This window comes from Lemur catta, chromosome 9 (assembly GCF_020740605.2).
Source record: "Lemur catta isolate mLemCat1 chromosome 9, mLemCat1.pri, whole genome shotgun sequence".
NCBI lineage: Eukaryota > Metazoa > Chordata > Mammalia > Primates > Lemuridae > Lemur > Lemur catta.
Window position 1 is genome coordinate 55,864,165 of NC_059136.1, and position 16,433 is coordinate 55,880,597.

A 16,433-nucleotide genomic window follows, 5' to 3' on the forward strand; every position below is an offset into this window, starting at 1 on the left:
TTTGCTTAATTTTGTTGAATATTTATTATATACAAAGCTTCTCTGCTCCCTAAATCCTTTAGTTTTCCACTGCTTACTGAGAATTTTCCAGGCTCACATTGTGCCTAAGAAAGGAAACTGAATACCTTGTTGTTTTATCCCGTTTCTCTTGCTGGCACCAATAAATATCTTATTTTTTTCCCCATCAAAGTAAATATAAAATTTCTGTTGCCAGAATACTAGGTATGGATGGCATATCTTGTGAGGATGGGCAACTTAATATAGCTGTCACCTATAACCCATATTATACATTTATATTTTATCAACGTGGCAGTATATTCCAATAAGGAACATTTTCAAATAACATGGGCTACGGAGTTGAAAACAGTGAAATTATCTTCCTGGGTTCTCAAACAATGTTTGGATATTGAACATCCTAAATAAGATTATTTTGTCTGCTGTCTAATGTTCAGTAATTTATGCTCTGGTCAACACATTACAGTCATGTTTCTAGTCCTACAATAGCCACAACTTTAAAATCATTATAGATCTCTCCCAGATCGCTAATTAAAATAAGTTTATTTTTGAGGGAAGATTATCCTTATTCAGGTTTATCTGACATTTGGTATACTTCTGTATTTAAATCTAATTTTTGCCATCTCTGTGCACATGGACTAACAACTTTGTCTACTTAAAAATGGTCTCCCAGTGAAGTTACTCTCTTTTATCATCTGTCTTAAGAGGCCATTTTAACGGAGATACTGTTTTGTTTAGCATTCTTGATTCTACATACTCTATTAGGGTATTCTATCCTGAACTGCCAAAGTATTTTCAACAGTGGGGGAAACATGGGAGGAAATAGGTCTCTTTCCCTCAACTATCTAAAAAGTAAAATCAAGGCAGTTGATTCTGAAAGAGAACATCACAGTAATTGATTTCTTTTTTTGGAGATGAGGTCTCACTTTGTCACCCAGGCTGGATTGCTGTGGTGTGGTGATAGCTCACTGCTGCCTCAAAACTCCTAGGCTCAAGCAGTCCTCCTGCCTTGGCCTCCCAAAGTGCTAGGATTATAGGCGTGAGCTACCATGCCCAACATGATGTTAAAAAAAAACTCAGGGAATATTTTATATGCCAGTGTGGCATGGCAAAAGGTCAGGTTTACAAAAGAAAAAACTAAAGTGTTTAGATTCTTCTTTAATGTATACTAGATCTAATTAAATTGCTATTAAGAAGCTTTAAATGTACTAGTGTATGTAAATACATGTCTTGGCTCATGTGGAGGGAAAAAAGGATGTTCTTTTCTACTTATGATACTTTGTTTTCAGTGGTTGTTTGATCATGTTTATCTTTTTTCATAACCATAATAGACAGGAAAAAATGCATTTTTTGTGGGAGATCTTGGAAAAATTGTGAAGAAACACAGTCAGTGGCAGAATGTAGTGGCTCAGATAAAGCCATTCTACACAGTGAAATGCAACTCTGCTCCAGCTGTACTTGAGATTTTGGCAGCCCTTGGAACTGGATTTGCTTGTTCCAATAAAGTAAGTATTTTTCATTTTTTCACTAAACTACAATTTAAAGTCCATCTTCTAGTTACAGCAGTAGGAGAACAAATGCAAGGAAGTTGGGTTTTTGAATGGTGTTTTTAAATAATTGCTTAAATTTGTAGTCTCATTGGGAATTTACAAACTTTTCAAGTGTGTTGATAAAAGGGAAGTTTCAGTGTGATGAGCGTTTCAAAGCTTTCTTTTTATTAATAGAAAACCTTTTTATTTGTTCCTCGTTCTTAGGCTAGAGCTAGTTCTAGACCAAACTACTACTCACTATGGCAAGATTTCTCTGGTACAAACAAGTCTTGCTCTGTTGCCTGGGCTAGAGTGCTGTGGCGTCAGCCTAGCTCACAGCAACCTCCAACTCCTGGGCTCAAGCAATCCTCCTGCCTCAGCCTCCCGAGTAGCTGGGACTACAGGCATGTGCCACTATGCCCGGCTAATTTTTTTCTATTTTTAGTTGTCTGGCTAATTTCTTTTTACTTTTAGTAGAGTCAGGGTCTCGCTCTTGCTCAGGCTGATCTCGAACTCCTAACCTCAAGCGATCCTCCTGCCTTGGCCTCCCAGAGTGCTAGGATTACAGGCGTGAGTCACCACACTGGACTGAGAAAGGTTTTTAACAGTAGTGTAGGCAGCTTTAGCAGAATATGAACTGTGACATCGTATCATCTTAATGTAACTTCATGTAATTTTAGTTTAACCCAAAAGTAGCAAGTATGATAGTAACCAAATGAAAAGCAATAGAAATTTTACTTTTTAGATGATATCGTTTAAAATCCATTTTCACAGAATGAAATGGCTTTAGTGCAAGAATTGGGTGTATCTCCAGAAAATATTATTTACATAAGTCCCTGCAAGCAAGTGTCTCAGATAAAGTATGCAGCGAAGGTTGGAGTGAATATCATGACATGTGACAATGAAATTGAATTGAAGAAGATTGCACGTAACCACCCAAATGCCAAGTAAGTGTAAAAATTAAGTGTTTGAGAATATTATCTTACTATTTAGGGGGTTGAGTTTGCCTGGGAAGAAGGAGCATTTATGGTAGAGCAGTGATGTGTATAATAATTATAACTTATCTTCTTTAAAGTTCCCATATGGAAAATGCTAATGGCATTTTATTGGCTGCTTGCTTCTGATCCTTCATGTGGAATTGGGATGAAATAATGGCAATCAGAATATGATCTTGTAATCTTTAATTCAAGGAAGAAAAGTTGAAGTGATAATCAAATTAGGGCCATTGATATATTTTCATATTTACAGTAACCTTCTTAGTTATTTGACATGGGAACAGGATATATTTTGGTCAGGCTTTTTTCCTGTTTGGCTGAGGATTTAACCTACTCTTGGCTGTAGTTCTTGAGTGGTCATACTTAGTGACAGTGTCTTAGGAACCTAGTTGATAGATTGAAGGGGTCTCTTTCTCTCTCTCTTTTTTTTTAATTTATAGAGATGGGGTCTTGCTCTTGCTCAGGCTAGTCTTGAACTCCTGTCCTCAAATGATCCTCCTGCCTCATCTTCCTAGAGTGCTAGGTTTACAGGGGTGAGGGGGTTTTGTTTTTAAGGCTCACACTTTTCTTTTGGAACATGTAGTTTAAGTTTTTACTTGCAGCTGTATGCATCCAGAAATAGGTTTTTTTATTATTATTATTAACTAAAAAGTTTACTTTTTAAAACAAAGTTTTCAGGCAAAATTTATGTTGTCATGAAACTGGTATATCAAGATGCCTTTAGAATATACTGAAAAGCGTATTGTATTTTTATGAAATTGTTGACTTTTAGTGAGCTATATATGTACTGAAAAAGTGTATTATATCTACATTGTCTTTGTATGTCTATAATTTTCTTAATGACTTACTAACTTCAATGGTATTCTGAAGATTCTCTGAAAACCTTTGGATAAAAGCATTTTTGGCAAAATTGTAGGGAGCCACTCGTTTTTCTAAAAAATCTTCCTGTTCAGTGAACTTATGTTGTTCAGTGAACTTAATGAAGACAAGCTTTTATCAGGGATATTTACTGTGTTAGAGTGTAAACTGAATGGTTCATTCTTTTTTTTTTTTTTTTTTTTTGAGACAGAGTCTCACTGTTGCTTGGGTAAGTGCTGTGGCATCAGCCTAGTTCACAGCAACGTCAAACTCTTGGGCTCAAGCGATCGTCCTCAGTAGCTGGAATGACAGGCACGCACCACCACACCCGGCTAATTTTTTCTATTTTTAGTAGAGACAAGGTCTTGCTCTTGGCCAGGCTGGTCTTAAACTCCTGAGCTCAAGCTATCCTCCTGCCTTGGCCTCCTAGAGTGCTAGGATGATACACCTGAGCCACCATGCCCGGCCTGAATGGTCCATTCTTGATGGAGCTGATTCTACCCTTAGGTAGAATAATTCTGCTTTTTATCAGCCTTGCCCTGATTTACCAACCTTTGCCTTAATTTTGGTCAAATTAGGGCCAAAACTATGTATCTTCATAATTGCATTGACTGTTTTAGTTAACGTGTTGAAGTAACATGTTCCTTGTGAAAATAGTTTGACAGATAGCATTTGTATATATGCATCTTTTAGTGGTTTGTAATTACTTAACTCCTGAAAATAGGAAAAATTAATGTCTTGATCATCTTGTCTTGGTTTGGAAGAAATTACCAACTAGATATGAATCAGTAGACTAAAAGGCTGCTGTGTACATAAAATAAATCTTGCTAGTTTTTTCCAGTTAGAAACCTGCTGGGATGTAAGAGGTTAATAGGAAGGTTCAGAGTAAGTGGTGAAGATTTAGCTAGTGTGAACATCTAAGGAAATTTAAAGACATTTAAAGCCCTGATATTTTTATTGAAAGACAATGATGGCATTGCTATTCAATTTAGTCTTTCTAGGTGAATTTATGGACTGATGGACTTCATTTGAAAGTAATGTCTCCGTCTTTCATTACAGAGCCCAACCGACTCTTGATGCTACAACAGTCTTAACTTGCTGCATTTTCCAAAATCCCTTCCTTGCAAGCTTCATGCTTTAGGCCCTAATTGCTAGTTTTTTCTCTATACAGGATTGTTTTTCATTAGGTTCACTTGATTCATCCGTCGCTGGATTTGGGAGCCCTGGCAACATAATCAACACACTTCCTACAATCTTCAGGCTTCCACATGTGCTGATGATGATGTAAACCAACTCTGCCCCAATCATCTTCCCCTTCTCTTAGGGTCTTACTACATATTGCAACAGAAGATAATATTGGAGGCGAAGAGGGTAACATGAAGTTTGGTACTACACTGAAGAACTGTAGGCATCTCTTGGAATGTGCCAAGGAACTTGATGTCCAAATAATTGGGGTTAAGTGAGTATTTGTTTTAAACTTTTAAAACGTTTTTTTTTAGTTAAGGGGAAAAAACTAAATATATGCTTTGTCCTTTTTCATACTATTTTGCATCTGTACCTTCTCCCCCAATAAAGAGAAAAAATAGTAAACAGTAAATCACCTCCTTTTAAATTAAATAGAGATCATCTAGAATTCCAGTGAATGAATATTGAAATGTCATTGAGCTTCTAAGTTGTAGGTGTCATTTCATTTTTTCTGTTCTCTGTCTGAAGACTTTTTCTCTTCTTAATCCCTGGGGGGGGCATTTTAATAAATCAAACTTTGTTTTACCTTAAATAGTTTGTGTATTTTTCTAAATCTCTTTGTACACACACGTAATTCTTTTACATGAAAAATTGGATCGTGCTGTACCCTACACAATAGATATTCCATGTTAGCCTAGATAAAATTTTAATTCTGCCTTAGGTGATGATACTGACATTGGAGAGTTTTGCTCATATTTGAACTTAATTTTATTTAAGTTAACACACAGAAAACTTGACTTTTGGGGTATACAGTTGTGTGAATTTTAACGTTTAACAATCAATATACAGAACCATATTGCAGTTAAATTTAAATATTTCGAAGCCTCAAGTATCACTAATATTAGTAAATGTAACTTACTGGTTTAATTAATGTTCATTTGTATTTATTTTATAATAGACACTGTTTTGGGGAAGTGGGGAGACAGCATCTTGCTCTCTGTTGCCTGGGCTAGAGTACAGTGGTGTCATCATAGCTCACTATGACCTCAAACTCCTGGGCTTAACAAATCCTCCTGCCTCAGCCTACCAAGTAGCTGGGACTACAGGCACATGCTACTGCGCCCAGCTAGTTTTTGTATTTTTTGTAGAAATGGGGGTCTCACTATTGTTCTTCAGGCTGGTCTTGAACTCCTTGTCTCAAGCAATCCTCCTGCCTCAGCCTCCCAAAGTGCTAGGATTAATAGGTGTGTGCCATCATGCCTGGCTACAATAGAAACATTTTTGTGTTTGGCCAGATAAAATTGAATGTTCAAATTAAAGATTTTGTGAACCAATTCGATTGGTAGTGCTTGTTACTTTACCATATATACATAAAAACATGCCCTATTGTATAAACATGGAGCACAATTGATGTTTAACTTATTAAAATTTTTGTTTATAGAATTATAGTATAAGCACTGACTTCTAAAAAGCTGGTACTGTAGCCTGGATAATTACAGACTAGTGCTTCTAATATTTAAAATATTTGATAAAGTTAACATGAATATTTACAGTGTCAATATATCGAATGACAGTTGAAAGGAATCATCTCTAAACCTTGTTGCTTTAAAGTTATTACCCTATTTCTTTCAGATTTCATGTTTCAAGTGCTTGCAAAGAGTCTCAAGCATATGTTCATGCTCTGTCTGATGCTCGATGTGTGTTTGACATGGCTGTAAGTTCTTAAATTATTTTTGATATTTTACTAAGGTTCAGTATTTTGTGCCTGTGTGAATTACTCTGTTTACACCCAGTATAACACCTCATTTTTTTAAAAAACAAGCATTCAGGGCTCTAATACAGTTGTACTTTTTAAATGGGTAAAGGGATGAATTAGAGAGTACAGATAGGATCAGTGAAACAATATACATAACATGGAATTAATCTGTTTCTGTTAATAAAAAACCAAGAACTTGCTGTACTAAAGGTCAGAACAGATATTTACCTCCCTGGGTTTTTGAAATGTTCTCATATCCATTACAATTTGGAATTTAAAGTATTTTTTTCATCTCTAGGGAGAATTTGGCTTTACAATGAACATGTTAGACATTGGTGGAGGCTTCACAGGAACCGAATTTCAATTGGAAGAGGTAAACTTTCTTCAGTGGATAACATATCAGAATAATTGCTTTCTTTGTTACTTAAGTGGTGGATGTGTAGGTCTGGATTTTTACAATGGCAGAAAGTAAAGCCTGTAATTATCTATTTAAAATTTCATTCTTAGAAAATACCCAGGCAATGAGAAGACCTAGCTAACTTTGAAATGTTTGATAAAATTCTTGGAACCTTGTAACATTATCACAGAAGATTTTCTATTTCAGTTGTGTTTCTGTACTTGATGACACAAAATGAATTCGTAACTTAACTTTAGCTGTTTTATCCAGGTGCACATCACTCCTCTGTCCCTCATTCTGTAATGTCTAGAAAGATTTTACTTGAAATTTTGCTGCCTCTGCTATCTATCAAGTATAAAAAAAAAGACTTTAAAAGAAAAACACTAGTAGGTATTTGGTATTAGAGTTATTAATCTATGTATTTTTTAAAATGAATGCCATTCTGATAGTTACAAAGTAAACTTTGACTTAAGAATGTGCATCAGTAAATTGCTTGAAGATAGCCACTAAACATTAATAGCTAAGCTTCATGGTCTCCAATTGGAACTGCTCAATTTTCCTAGAAAACTTAGTTAATAGCTGTCAATCTCTGAGTATTGTAAGTTATCTAATCCAATATTGAAACTATAATCTAGGATTTTAAATCCATAGGTTAATCATGTTATCAGCCCTCTGTTGGATATCTACTTTCCTGAAGGATCTGGCATTAAGATAATTTCAGAACCTGGAAGCTACTATGTGTCTTCTGCATTTACACTTGCAGTTAATATCATAGCAAAGAAAGTTGTTGAAAATGATAAATTTTCCTCTGGAGGTAAGGTTTATAGTTTTATTTTTGTTAGTAGGTAATTCCAGTTACCATGGAGATGAGTAGATGGCCATAAAGTTGTTGGTGGTCTTAAGCCAGCTATAGGCATCTTGGGGAGCTTTTCCACATGCCATAGCCAAAGTCCCATTCCATAAGAACACCTGACTCCAGCTCTCCTGGTTGTGATGTTTAGATAGGTATGTACGTTTTAAGTAAACTTCCACCAGATGACTGATCCTTATCTCTTATTCAGAACTGAGGTTTTATTCTGTTCCTTTTCCATTCCTCTTACCTCAGATGGATCACGGGGGAATCTGCTTCATACTTTCTAATATAAATAAGAAGGGCCAACAAAGAGTCCTTTTAATCGCATCTCAAATGAAACCAACAAAAAGACAGTAGGCAGTGTTGACCAGTATTGCTGTAGGAAATACTGTTCTCATTAAGGAGATTTATTTTTTCCCACCATACACTAATCTATAGTCCATAGGGATTGTCTGTTTTCCCATTATTATCCTTTACTGCTTTTTATTTTTCCTCATTTGGACTACAGTCCAGAACTATGTATTGTACTTGTCATTTCTCCTTTAATCAGGAAAAATTTTGTCAGCTCATGACTTTGTATTTCTTTAACATTTTTGAAGAGTAGGAGTTTTTTAGATGTTCCTCATTTCAGGTTTGATTGATATATCCTCCTGATTAGATGTTTTAGACCATGCATTTTGGGCATAAAGTTCACCAAAGAAATATTCTGTTCTTGGTGCATCATTTAGAGACCACATGGTAGTGGCCTTTTCTAATGTAGATGGTATTAGATTTTCTGTTTTGTTTTTTGATGCTAGTTTTGATCACTTGGTGTCAGGCAGGTTTCTCCATTGTGAAATGACAAGGTAATTTGAAACTGTAAATAAGCTACCTGTTTCTCAGCACACTTTCACCCTATTTGGTTATAGCATCTATTGATGAATGTCTTATTTAAAATTTTTGTGTTTTCTTTTTTTTTTTGTCTATTTAACTTGTCACTGAGTTAAAGTTCAAAATTTCTAACTCCATTATTCAGTCTGTATTAGTTGGCCTTTACTTGAAGAGCTTTTCCTTCCTTCCTATTTATATTGTTTAAACTTAAGAGATATTTATTCAGAAGGTTATATAATCTATTACTTTCATTATTTATTCTACCATCACAGATTTGGGTCCTTTTAACATCACACCATATTCTCAGAGCACTTCTTTATTTTGTGGAATATCAAGATGTTCCAGGTTCATTTTATCCTTTCCCTGCTTCAGTCCTATAATCAATCAGTCCTTTCTTAAAAGAGCCCTGGTTCATTTTTGTGGAGAGAGGTATTTAAAAAAACAGGAAATGAGGCCTGGCACGGTGACTCACGCCTGTAATCCTAGCACTCTGGGAGGCTGAGGCGGGCAGATCGTTTGAGCTGAGGAGTTCGAGACCAGCCTGAGCAAGAGCGAGACCCCATCTCTACTAAAAATAGAAAGAAATTAGATGGACAACTAAAACTATATAGAAAAAATTAGCCGGGCATGGTGGTGCATGCCTGTAGTCCCAGCTACTCGGGAGACTGAGGCAGTAGGATCGCTTGAGCCCAGGAGTTTGAGGTTGCTGTGAGCTAGGCTGACGCCACGGCACTCTAGCCCAGGCAACAGAGTGAGACTCTGTCTCAAAAAAAATAAAAAATAAAAAAGTGAAAAAAACAGGAAATGAGTATTGGTTGTGCTAAGAGTAGGATTGCTGGATCCTAGAATGGATGTTTTCAAAGTGATAGTTGGTATTGTATGCTCCCACTGGTATACACTACTTGTGAGTTCTGATCATTCCTCACCCTCACTGGTGTTTCGTGTTAACAGTCTTTAAGTTTACGATCTCATAAATGAATACTCATAAACATAAGGTAAATGGCAATAATTTGCATTTACCTGATGACTAATGTAGAGACTTTTTCATTTGCTCATTGGTTATCTTCCTTTGTGAAGTGTATGTTCAGTTTTTTAAGCTGTTTTATTTTAAGATATGTCTGCATATCAGTCTTTTTTTTAGTTAATTTAAGTATTTTGAGAAATGTAAAGTTTACATTAATTAAAGGCTATTACTTCAGTCTATTTGATAAGCCTTGTGTACTAAGTATATATGACATCTTACTATGAACTCATCTTCCCTTTTCATGTTTATTTCAGTAGAAAAAACCGGAAGTGATGAACCAGCCTTCATGTATTATATGAATGATGGTGTTTATGGTTCTTTTGCAAGTAAACTGTCTGAGGACTTAAATACCATTCCAGAGGTTCACAAGGTAAGTTTTAACACAAATAATATCAGAACCTATTTGGCAGTTTATAAACTGAACTGTTATTTTTAAGATGCCCTCCCCCCCAATTTTTTTGAGAAATATTTTAGGATGGAGAAAAATACCCCCCTTTTTAAGATTTGCATTTTTCTGGCTGAGTCCCTTTAGTTAGCTGCCCTCATATGGAGTTAATGGTACCACTGAGGCTTAAGAAGGAGCACCCCTTCCTCTGGTTCTAGGCCTTTCTTCCATAGGCACATTGTACCTGAGATAGTGAATAATGCTTTTCTGATCTACCCCAGATGCAACACCTACATGAGTATGAGTAGAAATTAATAATTTAAAAAAAAAACTTTCCTTACAGAAATACAAGGAAGATGAGCCTCTGTTTACAAGCAGCCTTTGGGGTCCATCCTGTGATGAGCTTGATCAAATTGTGGAAAGCTGTCTTCTTCCTGAGCTGAATGTGGGAGATTGGCTTATCTTTGAAAACATGGGAGCAGATTCTTTCCATGAACCATCTGCTTTTAATGATTTTCAAAGGCCAGCTGTTTATTACATGATGTCATTCAGTGATTGGTAAGGTGATTTTATTTTAAAGGAGGTGGGATGTTTGAGGTGACATTTTAGATTTGCTAATAACTTTAATTTTGTAATGAATGCATAACTTAAAAGTATAGTTGTGTGTCACTTAATGATGTGATTTTTGTTTTGAGAAATGTGTCTATAAGGCTATTTCAAGATGGTAGAGCCTACTACACCTAGGCTATATAGTGTAGGCTGTTGCTTCTAGGCTACAAAGCTGTACATGTTGCTGTATCGAATACTGTAGGCAGTTCTAACACAATCGTAAGTTACTTGTATATCTAAAGATACTTAAACACAGAAGTTTCTATCATAATAGCTGTGACATCACTAGGCAATAGGAATTTTTCAGCTCCATTATAGTCTTACAGTACCACAGTTGTATATGCAGTTTAGTTTTCATCAAAATGTCGCCATGCAGCACATGACTGTAATAGAAAAATGATAATCTTTTAAGGGTTTTTTGGAAGACTAGTTATAGGTATGTCTCATTTTCCATTTGTTGTGTGGTCTTTGGGCTTCAATTCAGAATTTTGCTTATTTTTATTTAGGTATGAGATGCAAGATGCTGGAGTTACTTCAGACACAATGATGAAGAACTTCTTCTTTGTGCCTTCTTGCATTCAGCTGAGCCAAGAAGACAGCTTTTCCACTGAAGCTTAAACAGGCATTAACGCTTCTTTAGATCTGAAGTTGCAGGTTAAGTTTGTCTGGTCAACATTCCAGTGTGGAAAAAATTCAAACAATCTTACTCTGTTAATTCTCTTGGAATCAGAACTGTTAATAATAGCTATTTGGGACCAGACAAAATCAGCTTTCATCTATAATTCATTGGGGGTAATGGGAGATTTAGATAATGTATCCAGATTTAAACTTAACAGTTTGTCCTACCCCTTAAGCGTTTAAAATAAAATATGCAACAAAATGGATGACTTAGTGGAGATGGAAGCCCATTAATTGGGTTCCCCATTAAACCGTTTACATACAAGTACACAGTTTTTATACTAAGGATTCGTGTTAAAAAGTCTTGTAAAGTTAATGTCTTTCACCCAGATATATCAAATTTTGTCAGTGGAAGACCAGTGTGACTTCATTAGATATGTTTAGTGTATTTAGAATGTGTAAATTTGTGCTTTGAACTGTAGTTTAATAAATGTAAAATTGCATCATAGTATTTGTTGTATTTGACCTAATGTAACCCTTGTATGATTGCAATAAAATTTTGTGTAGATTTTACTGTTTTTTCAGGCTAAAACTTTGGGAAAGGGGCTAGCTAGCAAAGGTAGGTTTGAAATAGATGTGTATTTGGACTGTTTTGAAGGTTATTTTTCTTTATAGCCCATTTAAGTTTAGTTTGGCTCAGTGCATTTTTCAGTTATTTAATTAGTAATTTAAGTAAAGTGTTTGGTAAATCATTGTGAAGTTCAGATTCATTATGGAGAGTTGATGTGCAGTAAGCATGATGTTTAACAATTTTAACACCAAAAATGTTAATCCTGCATAAACCAATTGTAATAATTAGTAGGTGTTTCTGTATAGATAGATGCGTAGAGTACCTTAGTAAATCTTTGAATCACAAATCTTTCGGCTGAAATGGAAGATTCTATTAAATACTTTGAAGAAACTTGGGGGAGGGAAATAAAATTGCAGAAAACTGCAGAGCACTAAAACTTAAGAGAAGGGCTACATGTTTATTCAGAAACCTGATGCTCTTTTGCACGGAATATTTAAATTCAGAGTTGAGGGTTTGGGGTGAAGCACACTTATTTTCTTCAATTTCTCAATTGCAGTGATTTCAAATTTTGGTCTTTATGGTTGGTTTGAACAATTCCCTTAGTTTCTTTTTCCAATTTGTTCAGCTTAATAATTTTAATTCTTTTCATACTAAAATTTTATGGTGGTTGGGGAAGGGAGTTAGCATCACTAACCTGACAATTGTTGCCAGGAATTTGCTTTGTTCACTGCTAGTATATTAGTAATCCTAGATCTCAGAATCACAATAGTAATAAAATAAACACAGGGGTCATTTTTTTCCTAACTTACTCTATGTTCAGATGTGGAATTTCTGTCTCCCAAGAGGAAATGTGACTTCACTTTGGTGCCAATGGACAGAAAATTCTACCTGTGCTACATAGGAGAAGTTTGGAATGCACTTAATAACTGGTTTTTAACACCTTGATTTCAAGGTGGAAAGAAATTGATCATGAATCTCTAGTAAATTTTAATCTCTTAAACCAGTAGGTGCTTAATATTTTGTTGATTTGATTAATGCCCATTTGAATTTCATGGGTTCTATTAATTAAAAAAGTTCAGGATCCCAATCCATTGTCATCTAATTGCCCTTGGACTTTTCCAAGGTATACTGTGGGATTTTATGCAAAATTCCAAGCTACCATGCAACTTTTTTTTAAAACCGTACAAGGAGGAGGAATTGTTTCCTACCTTCTTTACATGTTGTGCGTTGTTGTGGTCCAGAAATGCCAAACCTTTTAAAAGATGGTGCAACTTTGAGTCCTTGGCTTAACTATACAGCCTTGAACTTCGTGGCATATCAGTTTTGCCATATCCATAGGAGAGCTGTTCTATGTGAAACAGCTCAAGAGTTGCAAATATCACATGTGAATAATATGGTAACTTTAAGACATGTCTGTATTGTATATGAAGACTGTTTGCCATAAATCTGAAGTTTGAACCTATGTATTTCAATTTGGTATGCTAAAAAAATACTGAATTAATGTAAATTTTTTTGTTACAATATTGTAATCTCAGTTCAAAATTTAACTGAAAATATAAAACCCAAATGATTTCTATATAGTAAATTGAACTGTAAAGGTAACTCGTGTGTGATTCTGAATACATAGATAAAATGTTTGTATTCCTCCTCACGTTTTACTTTGATGGCTTCTACCATGAAATAGAGGTGAAATTTTACGTATCAGCTTTGTGTATATTAGCTTGCAAGCGTTCTTTAGGAATCTTAGTTGCTTTATTACAAAGTAAATTGAATCTGATAAAATAGATGGTGGGATGAGATTCATTGTTACATATGGAACAATGAAAGTTTTGACAAAGTGTATGTGTGTGTGTGTGTGTGCATAAGCACTAAGATGTTTCTAGAGCTACTCTTTCTCTAGATACTTGAGTTCACTGACCTCATAACAGTTTTAAACTTGGACTAAATGAACTAGATTGATATAAATTAAGCTAGATGTTATTCCAAGTAAACATGGACACTGATACCGTTCAATGCAAACACTGAGTTAGAAAAGTCACATTCTCTGCAATCCCCTTTATCTCCCCCTTGTTTCTAGAGTATATAGTTGCTAACCTGTCTTGGCTTTAAGCAGTCTTCCGAACTCTTGCTGAAATGAAAATCAACATCTTTTTGTTCTTTAAACACTTCAGTTAACTGGGTGACTTGATAGGAAATTTTGTTTCTTTCACTGTTTTTCCAGAAGGAATATTAAATCTAAAGATTTTATTATTTAGGCAATTTGGTAGTATAAGCTGATAGTTACAGGTGTAGACTTTGACTCCTATCTGCCTGACTGAAATTCTGCCTCTGCCACTTACACTACCTGTGTGAAAATAGTCTATTCACTTAACCCTTCTGTGCTTCAGTTTTCCCAGATAGGAAATGGAAATAAATAATAAAAGTAGCAGCTTCATAAGATTTCAACTTTAGAACAGTGCCTGGCATACAGTAAGGGTTCAATTAACTCTGGTTTCCTTGTCTGTAGGATGGAGGCGGTAGAACCCAACTTTGCCAGGTCACTGCAGATTAAAGATTAATATTCTAAAAAGTTGCCTGGCTGCTGTCCTGCTACATGCATGCAGATGGCACCGGTGTTGATGCTTGATATTAAGATGACTGTAGCATATGCTTGGCCATTCTGCTTTATCCTTGAAAATTGAACTTTCGGGTGGGTGTCAGGGGAAGGTTATGCATTGCTGCCTGTTATTTAGTTGATTTGATTTTTTTAATATAACCTTGTAGTATTATCTAAAGGAACAATAATTGTAGAAACTTAAATTGCCTAAGCGGAATCAATTAAAATGTTAATGTAAAACCAAAAATTTAGTCTTCTACATTCAAGTTGTAAATAAATCTTATGAATCTCATCCATCCTGAAGCGGGAGAATATATGGTGCAAGTAGTGGCAGATGCAAGCTTTCATAAAGGGAAGAAACCGTCTTGGTTTTGACTGGAATTTGCTGGAGGCTGTCTCTGCCTGCATAAAGTGTTTGCTAGCTACCGGCTTTAAGGGTGGCTGTATTTGATAGCAAAAGATAGATCTGTGGTTCCTGAAGCCTTTTTCAATGGCTGGGACTGGAATCAAATTTGAGTCAAGGATTGTTTGGATTGGGTTTTTTCCTCACCCTCGTGTTGCTAATTTGGGGCATTAGAAAGATAGAAATAGGGAAGTGATTTATGTTGTAAGTTTGAAGAAATTGCAGTAATGTATGATCATCTATTTGGGTAATTTAAAGCTAACCTGAAGCTGGGCAAGGTGGGTCATGTCTAATCCTAGCAATCTGGGAGGCAGAGGCAGGAGAATCATTTGAGCTCAGGAGTTCGAGACCAGCCTGAGCAAGAGTGAGACCCCATCTCTGCTAAAAAAATAGAAAAATTAGCCGGGCATGGTGGTGCACACCTGTAGTCCCAGCTCCTCAGGAGACTGAGGCCAGGAGGATTGCCGGAGCCAAGAGTCTGAGGTTGCAATGAGCTGTAGTGATGCCACTGCCCTCACTGGAGCCTGCATGGCAGAGTGAGACTCTGTCTGAAAGTAAGTGACTTAGTAAATAAATAAAGCTAACCTAAAACGTTTTCTGACTAAAAAGTCACAGTTCCTACTCAGATATACTGAGGAATTGTTTTTCCTTTACATACAGATGGTAAGTGCTACATGTGTCTTCACCTAGAAAGGAACGTAGATGCAGGAACGCTGACACCACTCATGGCTCAAAGGGCAATCTGACTTCAGTGTTACACAGTTGAGGGATTTATGTTTTGTTTATTGGGAACTGGAACTAGTCAAACTAAGTATTTTTCAAAATGGCCATTAGTAGAAGGCTTAATATGCTCGGTTTTTGTTGTCTTGCCATACTAAATGGAGCAGATAACCATTTTTCATACTCCTGAATTTTTTTCTCTCCTTCCTTCCTTCCTTCCTTCCTTTTTTTTTTTTTTTTTTTTTTGAGACAAAGAGTCTCTCTTTGTTGCCTGAGCTTGAGTGCTGTGGCGTCAGCCTAGCTCACAGCAACCTCAAACTCTTGGGCTCAAGCAATCCTCCTGCGTCAGCCTCCTGAGTAGCTGGGACTACAGGCACGCGCTACCATGCCTGGCCAATTTTTTCTATTTTTAGTAGAGACGGCGTCTCGCTCTTGCTCAGGCTGGTCTTGAACTCCTGAGCCCAAGCAATCCTCCTGCCTCGGCCTCCCAGAGTGCTAGGATTACAGGCATGAGCCACTGTGCCCAGCTCAAATTTATCTTAAATTGTTTTTCAATTAACCTGTGTCTTTTATGATTCCAGGCATTCCTCAAATGTTTGATAACCCTGTATCTGAGTGGGGAACTGCAGAGCCAATAGGCGGCTCTGAGTGCACGAGTGTAGTTTGTCAACTGAAAAAATAAGTCCCAGCAGATCAGATGAGAACTTTTTATGTTATTATTTTGATGTCTTAGCTGATCCTCAAATCAGTATTCTTCATATGTCTTGCCTGAGGGGTGATGGGCCATCTGCCAGTTCTAGAAGCCCAGCAGTGTAAGAGGGTTGGGCCTCTGATTCCAGTGTGCAGGGGGCACCCCTGCCATTCTAGAGAGTATGTCTGCCATCAGAGACCTGGTTATCTTCTCTAGAGAATGAACCTTCAATCTTGCCAAATGAGAAAGGGCTCTTGCCCAGACATGGAGTGTAGGAAAAAGGACCTGGAATTTGAATGCTTCAATAGCTAATCTTTATTTTGCTTCCACATACAGAGAGGTCAGGACTGCTGCCAAT

The 16,433-nt window shown here is 36.3% G+C and overlaps 1 protein-coding gene across 8 annotated transcripts in view; it reads left to right on the plus strand.

The window, feature by feature from the left end:
• AZIN1 (antizyme inhibitor 1) overlaps positions 1-13,312 on the plus strand; it is a 33,540-nt gene extending 20,228 nt beyond the window's left edge. For 5 of the 8 annotated variants that reach the window (XM_045561912.1, XM_045561911.1, XM_045561910.1 and 2 more), the window contains 9 exons: positions 1,347-1,520; positions 2,319-2,491; positions 4,722-4,856; positions 6,215-6,296; positions 6,637-6,711; positions 7,387-7,549; positions 9,737-9,852; positions 10,211-10,425; positions 10,983-13,312. In XM_045561912.1, coding sequence (XP_045417868.1) covers positions 1,347-1,520; positions 2,319-2,491; positions 4,722-4,856; positions 6,215-6,296; positions 6,637-6,711; positions 7,387-7,549; positions 9,737-9,852; positions 10,211-10,425; positions 10,983-11,094 — 1,245 coding nt within the window. In that variant the 3' untranslated portion in view covers positions 11,095-13,312. The remainder of the gene's footprint in view (positions 1-1,346; positions 1,521-2,318; positions 2,492-4,721; positions 4,857-6,214; positions 6,297-6,636; positions 6,712-7,386; positions 7,550-9,736; positions 9,853-10,210; positions 10,426-10,982) is intronic. The other 3 variants (XM_045561915.1, XM_045561914.1, XM_045561913.1) reach the window with 1 other exon arrangement.
• The last annotated feature ends 3,121 nt before the right edge of the window (positions 13,313-16,433 follow it).